Below are 16299 nucleotides of genomic sequence, written 5' to 3'. Positions count from 1 at the left end.
GTCTAGGTTGGCTAAACCCCTACAATTAAAGGAGAGACAAATCATGGGGGGCGATAAGTGGGTTTCCCTTTGCTCTAAGAACCTAGTCAATTGGGGATTGTACCCCCGAAGCCACTTCAGCACCTGCTGTTTTGATGGCTTTAGAGATTTTAGATTGTCAGTCGTGGGTGGGTTTATGGGAAATAGGAGGGGGAGGATCAGTATCCAAATCGAAGGTCGTCGAGGGAGCAACAGGGATAGAATGGAGGAAGTAGCGATGCGACCCACTTGAAGGCGTGCTTTTTCCCTAAGAAGGGATAATCTGCTCAACAGAGGTATGGAAGATGGAGGCTGGTAGGGAAGGAGGGGTTGAGGGAACAGGACAAAATGGGGAGCACAACTTGCTAACCTCCAAAAACGACCTAGATATACACATAGATGAAGAAAAATTAACAGTACCAAAAACATCATGAGATAAATGAGGGGAAGAGGAAGGAGGATTACCCGCGAAGGCTGTGTCCCTGGATTAAGAGCTGGATGGAGGAGGCTTTGAGACCCTGGAATCCTGATGAGAGGCAAGCTTTTGCGGTTCCTGATGAATAGGCATAGTAGACTCATGAGTGTCCACAGGGGGAGGGAACTCCGATTCCAAGGTTTGAGTATAAGATGAGACCAACGATTTGGCCGGATTCTGGTTTAGCCCGGTCACTCTAAGAAAGTCTTTGTAGAGATGCTCCACTTCATGACATTTCTGGCAGCGAAAGGGAATGCCTTCATAGTCCAGGATTTTCCAATGAGTAACGTCGCCCATCTAGAGCAGATAGCTATCCACCAGACCCTCTCTGGTATTTAGATGCACTAGTATACGAGTCATAGCCAAACAGACCATGTCTTGATAGGTTCTGTCATGATCCAAATAAACTCCTAAGTCATCACCGATCACCTTCAAGATCTCCTCAGCCCAAAACTGTAACGAGAGGGTAGGCAGACGAACCCAAACCAGACTAGTGCCAAGATTCTCCTTTTGTGGGTCAAACATCGATGACCATATTTTCAGCAGCACAAGGGTCATCTCGATGTGCCAGTATCGAGTAAGAACCAAATCTACCTGATTAGGGTGGGAAACGATTAAGGAAAACCAACCACGGGACAGTGAAAGAATGCGAGGGCGCTGCATTAGTAGGTTACCCCAAATCTCCGCAGTCCACTTCCTCAATTGCATAGGCATGTAATTCCTACCCCGAACCCTACCAACAAGCATAGTGCTCTCAGTTAGAGCATCTTGGGCCATAGTGATGCCCTCTCCAAAGACCAAGCGCATGTCCCTTTCTCTGATTTTCGAGTTCCTGGATTTTTTTGTTCATCCCTGCAGTGAATTGGCAACCTATTCGCCCTCTACTTGGCCGATGTCTTCTGAGTCCGAGGATCGAATATCCTCTATACCTTGTTCTAGCCTAGCTATGCCATTGAAGCAACATGAGGGTGGAGCAGTTCCCATTGGCTGGAAGGCCAGATAAAAAGGGGCAGACCCAAGAAGCCCCAACTGTTCTGGTGTCAAACCTTGAGAAGGACGTCGTAACCCACTAACCCCTTCCCCAAAGGAACCCGCGCTGCCTTGAGGATTTGCACCCACCGGATATGCCTAAGACCAAGCGTAGAGTTCTGAAGGTGAAGCGATGGAGAGAAAAGGGGGCTTTGAGCCTTCCCCCAGGCCAAAAATACCTTTCATCACAGCTGTTAACGGTTGCAGGTCCTAGTCCTGTATGGTAACGTCCATTTCGTTCATTAGCATAGTAACCTCTTCCACCCTCGTGACTAGTAAACTGGTTTCCACCAGCTCAGTCACAACAGGAACCGGACGGGAGAAGTTGACCCAGATGTCTTCTACGGTTAGAGAATCAGTTGAGTAGTCTATTAACTACTCATCCATCTGAGCGCCAGCTGCCAAGTTTAACTAAGCACCGTTCCAAGAAAAATAAGGAATGCAGACCACTGTTGATCGGGTTGAGGACCCCCCAAGAAAAACCACAAAGAAACTAAACCCTTCACTGTAAAACTGACCCACAGAGATCATAACCTCACGAAAAATTCTTCATAACTGCGACAAAGACCCGTAACCTCCGGGACCATAAGACATTTCCCTCGCCATTGCAAATGAACCATAAGGATGCCCTTCTTACAGTTGCAAAATTATTGAAAAAGACAATGGATGGAGGTCGACTCTTTGAAATACTGCCAAAGACAGACCCTCAGGGTCCGTAACCACCCGGCTTAACCCTCGTGATAGCTATGAAAAGCTTCCCCTGCCGATGTAAAACCACAACACAAGGTTGAAACCCATCTTGAAGTGCGAAGGTAGAGAATAAACTAATGAGGGTTTGTTGGTCCATTCAACAGAGAACCGTCGGCCGCAACCTCGGGAGAATAGTTAAAATAAAGCTGCGCCCCACTAGTTCCCTAGGGTTAGAAGACCGACAACCTGCAGTAAAAACCTTAATGTTAGTAACGATCACCTACAAAGGAATACAATGGTAGTATCCTAGTCCTGCCATCAAACCCTGCAAAGCTCCATTGCCGCGCCATCTCAAATCCCCAAGAGACACCATATATATTATATAAATATTATAATATAATATAAATTAAAATTTAATTTTTATAAATAATTATTATATATTTATTTGGTGTAATATATAATAATAAAAATATTAAAGGAATAATATTTTGTTTTTATTAAAAAATTATATATAAAACTTTATATATATATAAAAAGAGAGTAAGTTATATATATATATATATATATATATATATATATATATATATTAATTAATAATATATTTAATTATAAACATGATATATAATAAGTAGGAGTTATTTCTCAACACTATTTTATAATGAATAATAGTTATGGATTAATATGTCAAGAATTACTAATTATGCTCTCTAATATTATGTGTGACTTGTAATGGTCACATTTAATATGTTTTGTAGACTCTTTTAGTTATAGGTATTTTACTGGGGAAAATCCTTTCTCATCAATTTGTTTGAAACATCACCATATTCAAGTTATAACTCATTTAGAGAATACCCTCTTCCATCACTTTAATTTAGTGATAACTAATTACACATTATTAAGTTCACCGAGCCCAATTTCACTTTACAAAGTCTTCTTTTGGAACACATCGGTAATAGTGAGGTTCACAAGACAAACAAACTCAATAACCAATTATAGGCGACCTTGCATGGCCATACATACCAATCTAGATCCATCTTAACTTCGGATCTACTAAGCGTAAAGAGGGATTAAATCTCTTGAGATGCAATCCTCTTCTAGAGTGAAAAGAGATTTGATCCCTCTCAACACTTGGTAGATATGGAGTTAAGATGAATCTAGGCTAGTTTAATTTTCTCCTTTAAATAATCTATATTCCACTTAAATACCATTGGTTCTAAAAAACCTAGAGCTAAAAAACAACTGATAGCTTGACCAAGTCAAGTTTACTTTTTTATTTCAATTTAAACATAAGGTTGTTTTTATTTTTACTTTTATTTCATTTGACTAAGTAAAAATGTTTAATGTAAAGTTATTTATTTATTTACTTTTTATTTTGACCTATTAATATGTTTACACGGCATTACATTACATTACAACATCTCTTCCATAGTGGGTTGGGGAGTGCCTGTCGACACAATTATCGAAACATCAAAACATGATTATCAAGCAATATATCCAAAAATTCAAGGCTTTGTAAGATGCACCAAGGCTTATAACCATATGCCCTATACAAAAGAATACTACACAATATTACTCCAACATATGGAGTATACATGGATATCGACATATATTCTCAACACCTCATATCCATATACATGCCCCAAACAAGTGCTCTTGGATAGTCACAAGTTTTTATGGGGAATCCATATTAACACATGATTCTTTATGTGTTGTCTTTTTCTACAACAACCATGATATCCATTTTTTGCCCTCACAAACAACAAATTCATTTCTTCCAAGATGATGAACTAAAGCAAGCATCATGGCCGATGTTGTAACTTTTATAACCTATTTTATCCACATTGAGTCAATAGGAAAGACCTTTGACTTGTTGACCTTAATGCATAAGTTTTCCTCTTGTTTTTTCCTCTTTTACAATAGAGACACTATTCCTACACTGACAACTTGCATCTAAACTCTGATTCATGATCTACAACCTAAGCCTTTAAATGAAGGTTTCCCTTTCACAACCTGCATCTTTGACAAGACTTCTAGAGTTTTTCATTCTTGAGGAGATCAACTCAACCTAATTTTCCATGAGTTGGCTAGGGGTCAATTATTGTAGAAGTTTCCTAACTTCTTAAGCCCCTAGATGTCTATATACATCCTCTCAGAGAGTGAAAAAGGCCGATATAATTTAATCATGTCAAGGGGAGAAGGGTTAGTTGGAATTTGTGAGAAAGCTTTGCCATATTATTTGGGTGCTTAGAGACTATCTCTAGGGGGAGACTAGGATTGTAAGATGAAGATGAGGATCCTTATGTTGAAGGTATACTATTGTAATCATTTGATTCATTAATGAAAGTCTATGATTTCCCTTCTTTACATGCTATGTTTATCATGTTGATGTTTATATATTGTTCATGCTAGTCTTCCCTCTATGGAAAGAAAAATTGTTTTGTTTGCTCATGCTCTTGTGCAGGACTTTTGGATTAGAATTTTTAGGAGCAAGATTGTAAAGTGGAAGCATGTTCTCCACTAAAGGCTTCAGATACAACATTTTTCACTAACCTGTGAGGGTTCAGATACGCTTCCTTAAGTTTCTCTTTTTGTTCAGTTTTAACGAGCCTAAAAAATATATAAATAGATACTTGGTGCCTTTCAATTTGTAAAAAGGACACAAATAAATCTCATCCTATGGGAACGAGTGGTATAAAGGGTAGCAACTAGTTTCGATTTTATGGAACCACCCTAAGCATAAGTAACTGTAGAGACTAGCAAGTGAGACCACTCATCACATCGACTGCTCTAGGAAAGGTAAGAATACCAAGCAAAAACAATCAATAGGCTAAGCATAATGTGGCAATGGTGGAAAAATGAAACCAAGGCTTATTAACATGCATAAGTAAGGATAAATTGTTGCAAAAATCAAAATGTATAAAAGGGATGGAATCCTCCTAGGGTAAATCTAGAAGATGGCATAAAAGAGTAAATGGGGCTTAGATTCTAAGTCACAGTGACACAAAAGGAGGAATTATGAGATAGGATTAAAAAATTGTTGCATGGACACCAATATGGAAAAGGGGTTCTAATATATGACATCCATGTATAGGTAAGCTATACCACCAAGTTACCACATGCAAAAAGAGACTGGCTAATATTGCAACTTGATGGCGTCGAACCTAAGGTGTATTAAAAAAATGGCCAAGATGGGTTATAATACACCAGTAATGGTAATGTGAAACCTATCCCTATATGCTAGGTTAAAAAAAGTCATCTTAGGCTCATTGCAATAACAAAATCACATAAATACTCTATTTAAAAGATTAAAACTGTGTCGAACTCCTGCAAATAAAATAGTTAGAATAATAATATAATAAAAATATTCTCAATTCTTAGAAAATATATAAACAAGTGAAATCCCCCGCAAATCAATGTTATAAATGAACATGAACCACGCCCATGAACCGGAATATATATATATATATATAAAAGAATAATAATAATAATAATAATAAATAAATAAATAAAATTACCTTGGCATAGTGAGGAAGAGGAGAAGAGGATAAATTTAGCAATTTTCGCTTCAAATTTGAATGGAGATTATGCAAGCTACATGTAATCATTTCTCAAACCATCTGCACCAGGTAAGTTGTGACACCCTCCTCTCCAAAATAGTAATTTACCCTGAAATTTCCAGTCAAGTTTTAAACATTAATTTTCTTTCCCTAGTTATATTGTTGTGCGAACATAGGTTTGATGAGGGTAACTTGCATTTGGGCCCTCTAGGCACAGGTTTCATCCAAACAACTTACGGCCAGAGGCCTGAGTTGAGCACAGGAAAGCAACCTTTCTGTCATGCCCCCAATTTTTTAAATGATAGATTAGAAAATTTCTAGGGTTTTTATATTGATTCATCTTGACCAATTGTTGTGCGTTCTTTTGTATATGTTCAATATAATTGTGTGGAGAGAAAAAGAGCATTGAGGAAATTATATCCAAGTTGTGGCTCATCCTCTAACCCTCATAGCACTTAAAGATAGTGAGTTGTTGAAGTTCTTCAAAATACAAAGTATGAAGAGCCAAACCTAGTTGTTGCAATGTTTGGTGGATTAGTGGGATCCAGCGAATGAACAATTTTTTGTGCAACATGAATCCCTACAATTGGAGATGGAAGATATCTACTTCCTAACAAGGTTAGCTAGGCGTGGTTCCCTAGTTGTTATCACCCAAAAATGTTCAACCAACCATTTCTTACTAGATTGATCAAATTACACCATGTAGGATGGGTTTTTATACATTAAGACCCACTTTCACCATTTGAAATAATTTAGTGAACCATTTTCCTAAATTATTTCTCATTAAAATCCAAAACCCCATGAGAATCCTAATAATCCTATATATATAGGTTTGCAACCTCTTTTTAATTTATAAATTAATCTTACCATATTAGAGTTTAATATAATTTTGTTAAATAAATAATATTTTTGAACAATTACTAACCATATAATTTATTTGATTAAAATAAATACTATTTGGTAACTAACTCCTAACCCATAGAGTTTAAATTAAATTAAAAATCATTCGCACTTTATTAAAAACTATTTTTTTTATACAATATCATTCCTAACGACTACTTATAATTAAATATATAATATTTTAATCAATAACTCTTAACAACCATTCTTTAAAATATTACTTTATTTACCTTACTAATTGATTTACTAACGAAATCCCCAAGGGTTAGCTCAACTGGTCAAATAAGTGCCTCATTGTTCGGGAGGTCACAGGGTCAATTATCCCCGAATCCCTTGGGGTTAGGCCTGGCTATTGGCTGCAGGGCTTGTTTTAAATATCCTTGATCAAGCTCAGATATTTCCGTGGACGTAGCGGCCACCCAGTGACTGCAGGTGTTTGTGAACCACACGTGAAAAGAAAAAAAGATTGATTTACTAACGACTAGTTTTCAACAACTAACTCCGGGCAATGATGCATCCATGCTATTTATTCCTTCAGATCGATTGATTTTTTCACCTTTTCCTGAGGATGAACCACATTAGTTGGTTTGAAACGTCAACCAAATCCTAATGATGTGATTAATCCAGAAATGCATTCATCTAAATCATTATTTATTTGTGTTTGTTGAGAGATCTTCTGGTAAAAATCACATAAAACAACTTTAATTCGACGTGTTTCGAACCATCTAGTGTGGTTTATCTTCAGGACAAGATGAAGAACCAAATCATGGTATTATTATTATTATTATTATTATTATTATTTATTTATTTATTTTTATTTTTATTTTATTTTATTTTTTATTTTTTTTATTTTTTATTTTTATTTTTATTTTTGTTTTTATTTTTTATTTTTTATTTTTATTTTTTATTTTTATTTATTTTTATTATTTATTATTTTATTTTTATTTTTATTATTTATTTATTTTTATTATTTTTTATTTTATTTTTATTTTTATTTATTTATATATTTTTTTAAATTTTAATTTGTTTTTGTTTTTTTTTTTTTTTTTTTAATTTTTATTTATTTATTTAATTTTATTATTATTATTATTATTTTTATTATTTTTAATTTTTATTTATTTATTTATTTTTATTTTATTTTTTTCTGAATTGGTCTACTCCTATATTGATACAAAAATATGCTTACAGCGAGGCAGAGGCCTCAAGAGTTCTAGCCCAAGAGACGACATGTTTACAAAAACGCTTGATAAACTGACCAGAGGACCTACATGATGACTTGCTTCAGGACTTGAAATAGCTGAAAACCATAATGGAGAACTTAGTACCAAGACAGTGACCAAACTCTAACCTGTAAACAACATGAACCAAGATAGTAACCAGGGAAATGTTGCCCACGCAGGGGAAACCGACCCGTAAAAAGTTGGAAAAATCTGATTCTGGGAGCTAAAAACATGAGATGACCTTGTATCATGAGGGGATTGAGCAACTAGCTTCAGCATTTGAACAAAACTGAAAGACACAAACCTATTCAGTCTTCATGCTATGTTGGAGGCTACTCTTCAACAATGCGGCACCCGAATTGATCTGGTTCTTCAAACTTCGAGGGTTGGCCCTCTTTACTTGAAGGACCTTCTCCTGCTGGAGCGCTCGGGCCGGCATGGGTGGTCGAATCCTGAATTGCAGAGCCCCCTGTGTCCCTTCTCTAAGAAGTCACAATCGGCGAGGAAACGTTCTGGTCTTCCATCCACTGGTACTAAGGAGCCCCTGGACAGACTGTCCTCGAACCCCCAGCATCCTCACTCAATTCTATGGTAACCGACGCAATGAAGGAGGAATTGCAAAGACTACAAGGGAAGCGAAAGCGAGCCGTGTGCGTACTGGAGTGGTGAGAGCGCACCTTTGACATGAATTTCCCTCTTCCTCTACCATGACCACTTCTGGTCGCAGGATAGCTATTAAAGTCGAAATCCGAAGCCTCGGACGAAGGGTCCGAGGTTGTTGAGGAAGGCTGGCGGGAGACCCGGCCACGAGAGCTGCCTCTTTTGTAGCCCATCCTTGTGTGCTCTCTGAGCATGTTGAATTGAGATAGAGAAGCAGAACAAACAGCCGATGAGGGGATTGCGAAGTGGCGACAGAGGAAGTTGCAAAATGGATGAATTGGTGCGTGAAAGCACGGTAAGTATTAGCTCCTCGATCCAGAGCCAGACAGTGCCCTGATCTGTCTCGAGAGCAAGGAGTTTCAACCTTGCTATACCAGCATGAGCGAATGGGGGGAACAAAAGTGAGGACCATGTAGAGCGCCATTGCAGTTAAGCTGTCAAACTGGCGAGGGGAGAGAGTTGCGTTAATGTAGCTTTAAAGATAATTGTATGAAACAATAACTCCTGCCTCCTGCGCTTCCATCTGGTGGCGGTGAATGGCCACGTGCCCACCTTCCATGCCACCTTCTTACTACGCTCCAGACTACTCACCCGCATCCGGGAGAGAGAAATCCTTTTGCACCAGAGAAGTGCACTCTTGTTCGAGGTTGCAACATTTGAATCACATAGAGGACCGGAGAAGAATAGGAGCTGCTGATTGACCCCCTGATTAGCCAATCTGTCTGCTACCTTGTTGGAAGAATGCCTTATATGCTTGAAGGTAATGCTATGGGTAGTCCTGAGTCATTCTTCAATTGGTTCTAGTTTATTGAGAAGCCTCTAGCTTGAGGCAATCTTTGCTGTTGATGTGCTTGATTGAATCCTTATGGCAGCTACTATTAAAATTTGAGAATCCCCTTCTACCTAAAGAGGGAAAATTTTTTCCTTTTCTGCTATGCATATGCCTTTCCATAAACCCTCCAATTCTGCAGCGTTGTTGGTATCTTTGCCAATTGACCCATGATATATGTGCAATACTGTGCCAACTTCGTTTCTGAAGACACCACCATAACCGGCCAGCCCAGGATTGCCCTTGGCTGCCCCATCGAAGTTCAATTTGTAAGAGTGGGAAGCCGGAGGAGACCAATTGCGGGGAGAAGCAGTGCTGATTGGGGGATTAGTCTTGACTTGAGCTAAAAAGGTGAGGTTCAAATTCCAATCTTTCAGGATGAGGCGTTCCTGAGGAGAGTCTGTCAGGTCTGAGTCTTGGCAATGTCTTAGAGCAAGAGTTTCTTGCAGATATTGTTTGAGAAGTAGCCATAAAGTGTCAAGAGGCTTGCTAATATTATTGAAGATTCTATTATTTCTCTCCTTCCGTAGGATCCAAAAGACAAAGCCCGGGAGGAGGCTCCAAAGGGAATTGAGAAGAAGGCTTTGAAAAGGATGCTGAGGCTAGTTTCTAATAGTGTCTGTAATGTTTCCCACACATCTACCCGATCTTCTATTGCACTACTCAGTTTTTTCCCATAATTGTACTGCTAAAGGACATGTATCCAGGAGATGCAGGATGGTTTCTAAGTTAAGATTATAGTTTGGGCATCTGGAGGGACCATTAAATCCTCGCTTTTGAAGATTGTCCCAAGTGAGGATACACTGCTTGCTCAGAAGCCATAGAAAAGTGGAAACCTTAGGCCAGATGCTTGGTTGCCATACCTGATCCCAAAGTTGGTCCCTTGCTGCCTGCATGGGTTGATAGAGAAGTTGGTATGCTTCCTTGGTAGTGAACATGCCTTTTGGCGTGTGTCCCCATCGTAGTTTGTCCTTTTGATCTAAGTATTTAATTTTCCGGAATTTTAGCTCCTGATCGATCTCTTCATAGGTTTCCCCTTGCCAGTCAGCCTGCCAGGTGCTCGCTAATCTCCAGAGTTGAAAATCATTAGGGGATTGCTGCTACCAGTACTGATAAACACAGATTTGGTTAGCTTGCTGCATGGAAGCTTTCCATTTAGGTTTGTAGAAGATAGAGGCTAATTTTGGGAGTTGTTGCCATGAATCCTCCCAAAATCTAGCTGTGGTGCCCGAATGGATCTCCCAAAAACTGTGTGCCTGGATAAAAGCACTATGTTGCTTGGCAGCATTCCAGATCAACGAGCCTGGAGTTGTTGTACTGATTCTGATGAGTTCGTCCCAATGATTGCCTGGCACGTATTTGGCTTGCCATAGACGTGCCTAAGGTATTTGCGGTTTGGAAATCCAGTTCCACCAGATACGGGCTCCCATTATGTTGTTGCTATGAAGGGGATCCCTCAAACCTATCCCACCAACTGATCTTGGTTGACAGACCTCAGTCCATTTGACAAGAGCCCATTTCCTGTTGAGTCCTGAGGAACCCCAAAGAAAGTTTCTTTGAAGATTGGGGATATCCTGAAGAACCCATTTAGGAGCAGCCAATATGGAAAAAAGATAGAGAGGCATAGCTTGGAGAACAAATTTGATTAGGATGAGCCTACCAGCAATATTAAGTGAGCGGAAGGTCGAGGAAGAGAGCCTGTTTTCAAGTTTGTCGAGGAGGGTTCTCCAGGAGGCTTGCTTAATAGCTGAGTCCAACAGTGGAGCTCCTAGATAATTCGAAGGAAGCACAACTATGGGGAAGCCCAAAATCCTTGCGATGTTCCTCTGAGTCACGGATGGGGTGTGGAAGAAGAAGAGTTGAGATTTGGAGGCATTGATGGAGGTTCCCGAGGCTTCAGAGAAGAGTTTGAGCAGGGCCTTGAAGGCGGAGACCTCTTGTACTGATGGGTGGCCGAAAAGCATAGTGTCATCAACAAACTGTTGGTGGGAAGTGGGGGAAAGACCATGAAGAGAAATGCCCTTTAAGGTGTGGGAGGAAATGGCAGAATGAAGTAGGCGACTGAGACCTTCTGCCATGAGAACAAAGAGGAAAGGGAAAAGAGGATCACCTTGTCGTATGCCTCGAGATGGACGAAAGGGCATAGAGGATGAGCCATTAAGTAGGATTGAGAAATTGGGAGATGAGATGAGATTCATAATCCACCGGGTGCAAGTAGCACTAAAGCCAAATGCCAATATCGTCTGATGGATATAGTTCCAAGTGAGTTTATCAAAAGCTTTGGAAAGATCTAGCTTGAGAATCATACCTGGCTTTTTGAGAGGCTTGAGAGAATGGATCACTTCATTTGAGAGAATGATACCGTCCATTATCTGGTGCCCTTCTACATATCCGGTCTGCTTTGGCGAGATGAGGAGAGGGAGAAGAGGTTTGAGCCTGTTTGCTAAGACTTTGGATATGAGCTTGTAAATGACATTGCACAATGCAATGTACCTATATTTTTCTGGCGTGTTGGGTTCATCTATTTTGGGTATTAGCGCTGTGAAGGTCAAATTTAGGGAAGGAAGGATCCAGTGCATGGATCTTGATTCCTCCACTATCTCCCATACCTCTGTTTTTATAAGCTCCCAAAATGCATGAAAGAAGTTTGGTTGTAAAGCCATCGGGTCCTGATGCTTTGCCATCCTTAAGTTGGGCCATAGCTTCCTCCACTTCCTGCATAGAGATGGGTTGGAGCAGCTTGTTGTTGTGGTCCTCCGTAATGATTTTAGGAATATGCCATGTGAGTGATCGAATGGCTTGATCCCTACATCCCAGTGGCTCCCGAAGAATATCCTGAAAGTAATTTTTGAATTCCTGTTCCACTTCTTCATGCACTTCTAATCCCTCCCCTTGTCGATTATTAATGAAGGTGATATTATTGTGCATTCTCCTTTGAATTGTAGATCCGTGAAAAAAATTTGTATTTTTCTCCCCTTCCTTAAGCCATCTGATTCTCGACTTTTTCGCATAGGATTTCTTCTTGCTGCCTTCGTGCTTCGATCTCGGTCAAGAGGGTCTGCTCCTGTTGCGCATAATCTGTCGTTCTTCCCTCTAAAACGATACTCCGTTGTAGTGAATTCATCTGCTACTACAACTTTTTTCGATGTTCAAAGATGTTACCAAACTGAGTCTGATTCCATGATTTGAGAACTTGTTTGAGGTATTTTAATTTTTGTTGGAACTGGAACATCTTGGCTCCTTCAGGGGGAATTAAGGATTTCCAAGCCTCGTTGACTACTGCTTTGAAGCTGGGATGAGAGAACCAAAAAGCTTTAAAGCGAAAAGGTCTATTACACTTTATGACTGGATGCGACCACTGTAGCATTATGGGCCAGTGATCCGAGCCCACTGGAGGCATAATGGAAGCATGAAAGTCCCCTCCTAAGTGTATAGCATTGTCCGATATGAGGAAACAGTCCAACCTAGAGGCTATGTGCTGTGGTCCCCTCCTTTTATTGGTCCAGGTATACATACCATTTGAAGTCTGGAGGTCCATTAATTGATTGTTGTGGATGAAATCTTTGAAGCCAATGTTGTCCCCTTCTAGCTTTGATCTACCACCTGTTTTTTCCCCTAATGTTGTTATTATATTGAAGTTACTGCCACCAATCCAAAGGGGAAACTGCCCATTCGAATTGAGAGATGTGAGTGTGTCCGGTAGATCCAACTTTTTTTGTAAATCTTGTGGAAAATATACATTAGAAAGATGGCCATGGATGTTGGTCCCAATGAGATGAAATGTTGACTGAATGAAGAAGTGTGAGGCATGAAAGTCTTGAAGGGAAAGTACCTGCGGGTTCCATAAGATTGCCAACCCTCCTGAGGCACCTGAAGCGTCCACTGAGACTGAGCGGCATCCTATCTAGACCTTATTTAGAATCCTTTCCAGTACAGTGCTATTACTTTTTGTTTCTTGAAGAAAGACTATTGAAGGCCTTTCTTGCTAGATGAAATTTTTAAATATTTTATGTTTTGTGGGGCTGTTCAGCCTTCTCACGTTCCATGAGATGAGCTTCATGGAGAAATATGGGGAAGGGATTTGAAGAACTTTGTCAGCTTGGGGAATCTACCACATTCCGCCATCATGTCTCCGATGATTATGGTCCTTTGCAGATCCATTTTGCGCCCTCGTTTCTTCATATCTTTCAAGATTTTCTTACCATCCCAAGGACTGTCGGCCTGAATACCTAGACATTTGTTGTGATGTGCTTTGGCTAGAACTCCTTCCAACCTTTCGATCTCCCAGAGGAGTATTTTATTAAATTCTTTCTATCTGCATGTTGTTTCCAACTTAAGAATGTCCAGACCTTCCAGATCCACAGTTTCTGTTTCCTCATCCATGTGTATCGAAGTATTCTGTTCTTCCTCGATTGTCTTTTGATGAATGCTGAGAGCTAGAGCTGCATCTATTTCCATAGATGAGGACTGCATGGTGGTTTCTAGATTTGTCTTCTCAGAAGAGGTAGAGGCGGGAAAGCTAGTGAGAGTGGAGGCTAAGATCGGAAATGATGATTTTAGAGTCTGGGGGGTTGAGGAAGGAGAGGGATCTACGAGAGGGGTTTCAGGGTGATCCTCTGTGGTATTTTGAGAGGTTAGAATTGCAAATCTGTTCTGGGTATTAGGTTTAATGTAGTTGGCTAGGGCTGCTGGAGTTTTCTTGGCATGCCGTCTACGACTAGGGACCTTTGTAAATCCTTCAGTATCTTTGTTGGGCTCATTACCTGGGGCTGTGGATTGAAGATTCAGAGGGAAATCCCTGAAAAGATGGCCATGTTCATGGCATTTTCTGCAATGAAAAGGAATATGCTCGTAGTCTATTGTTTGGATCCATTCAAAATCATCATGAAATAGACTTACCAAGTCCGAGAGTTCATTGGTTAGATGCATGAGTACACAGATCCTGGCGTAGGAGGTATATCTTCAAGTTTTGGTTTCCTTAGCATCTTTGATGAATACCCCCAGGATGTTGCATATGTCCTTTAAGATCTCCTCGTTCCAGTATTCCAATGGAAGAGAGTACATGCGTATCCATACTGGAGCCCAACTGAAGTCTTCTTTGTCTGGGTTAAACCTCTCTCTCCATTCTCGAAGGTACAGGCCTGAAGAGTTGAAAAAATATGGGCCTCCCTCGAAGATGCGAGATTTGTCCTCCAGATAGTTGAAAGTAGCAGTAAAGAAGCCTTTGGGACCAAGCTGCAGAGTGACTTGTCCTTTAGGCTTCCATTTGGATGCTATCCATCCATGCAAGGCCTTTTCAGTTGGCCAGAATCGGAGAAATTTGCCTATGAGTGCATGATCCCTCGTATATTGGATCTGGCTGTTGATTCTTTGACTGGGGAGATCTGCTTTGATTCTTTCTGTAGTCTTCGGGATGCATGATGCAGAAGACGCCTTTAGCTGTGACATTGAGGCCTTTTGGTCTGTGCCTTTTTCATTGGCGGCCGCAGATCCTGCAGCAAAGTCCCCAGCAGCATCGATGATAGGTTCAGTGTCCTGATCGGTCCGTGGGGGAATGCCTGGATTGATCAGAGAGTCTACGCGTCCTGTTTTGTCATAGGAGGTGCCAGTGGGTGGAGGGTGGGATGAACCCGCCCCTCCCAAGGGTGAAACCATGTTGAAGAACTCAGCTGGAGTGCTAAAGCAGGATCGCAGAACGCACAAAGTAGACTTGTAATAGGATTAACGCTCGAACCCTCACCAGATCATGGCATTAGATTGAATAGATGAAGAGAGATGTTTTCTACTCATTAGAATATAACAAGTAGTTTTGACTAAAGAGTTATCATTTTTTTCTAAATAAAGCTAATCTATTCACATTAAAGGGGTACAATTACATCATGACCGAAGTCTAAAGCAACTGCCCAGAAGGAGAGGCAGATAGAAACAGAAAAATTGCCCAAGACAGAGAATTTGGACGAGACCTTGTAATCCAATCCCACACAGGGGAACCAGAGATGACCTTCTGGACATTACAGAGCTTACAGATATTCCAAAAAACTTGCATTTGAACCCTAGCTTATCAGCATTAACAAAAATTATCAGCAGTGACAAAAATTTTCCCTCTATAATGGGTCGCATGACCTGAAACAAAGCAGCAGAGAAAGAACTAAGCATCAGGAAGCTCTTCCACGATTCTGCACCAGCCGAAGTCAGGCGGATCCCGAGCACGAGCAGCATCATTCTCAGACGGACCTTGGGCCACTGGCTCCATCACCATGTCAATAGCATTGCTCGCTGGAACCTCCGCAGCCTGCACAGAGACCGAACCAGGACCCTCCTGATGAGAGCTGGACTCTCCCACCTCCTGGGCTTCCTCGAGAAAGAACACCGAAACATGAGCAGTAATCCTGGGACGATTCAGGGAGCAATTGAAAGTGAAAATCACAGAGCCGAAAGAGGGCGAGGACGAGGAGTCTGGAGGATGGGGCTCAGGGTAATGGCTGGGCAGATGAAGATGCCCTCTCCCACTGCGAGTGCGAGGGTAATGGCCAGAAGTGAAATCACTGGAGAGGGAGGGAGAACTGGAGGTCGGGCTAGAGGGCACCCGCCGCGGAGTGCCTCTGCGGCATCTCATCCTATGGCGCCGACGGGGCATTACGAAAGCGACAGCGGCGCTGTGGGAACAAGACCAAACAATTACAATAGCAGAACACTGGCAAATCAAACGTTCAACCAGACGAGAGCCCGATGCCTTAGAGAAAATCCAGGGAACTGGCGGAGGCAGCACCGCAGGTCTATCAGAGCCAGCATCCACCAGGCCATACCCCGACCAACAAGACATAAGAGGCTCCAGAGCGATCCCATGGTGGAGGCTAGATTTATTACCCTCATTCCTGCCTCGAATTGCACCCGCCATTACTATGGCATTCAAGAGAGCCG

General features: G+C 40.9%; 1 protein-coding gene across 1 annotated transcript; it reads right to left on the bottom strand.

The window, feature by feature from the left end:
• Positions 1-790: 790 nt before the first annotated feature.
• Positions 791-1300, bottom strand: LOC149216080 (uncharacterized). Its single transcript, XM_089389814.1, has one exon. It carries the CDS (start codon positions 1298-1300, stop codon positions 791-793), a length of 510 nt encoding a protein of 169 aa, XP_089245940.1.
• Positions 1301-16299: the final 14999 nt, after the last annotated feature.

Source organism: Pinus tabuliformis, chromosome 1_1 (genome assembly GCF_031772625.1).
Source record: "Pinus tabuliformis cultivar Carrire ecotype Pingquan chromosome 1_1, CPIR1, whole genome shotgun sequence".
NCBI lineage: Eukaryota > Viridiplantae > Streptophyta > Pinopsida > Pinales > Pinaceae > Pinus > Pinus tabuliformis.
The sequence above is the reverse complement of the archived record's forward strand: the minus strand, read 5'-3'. Positions and strand labels throughout refer to the sequence as shown.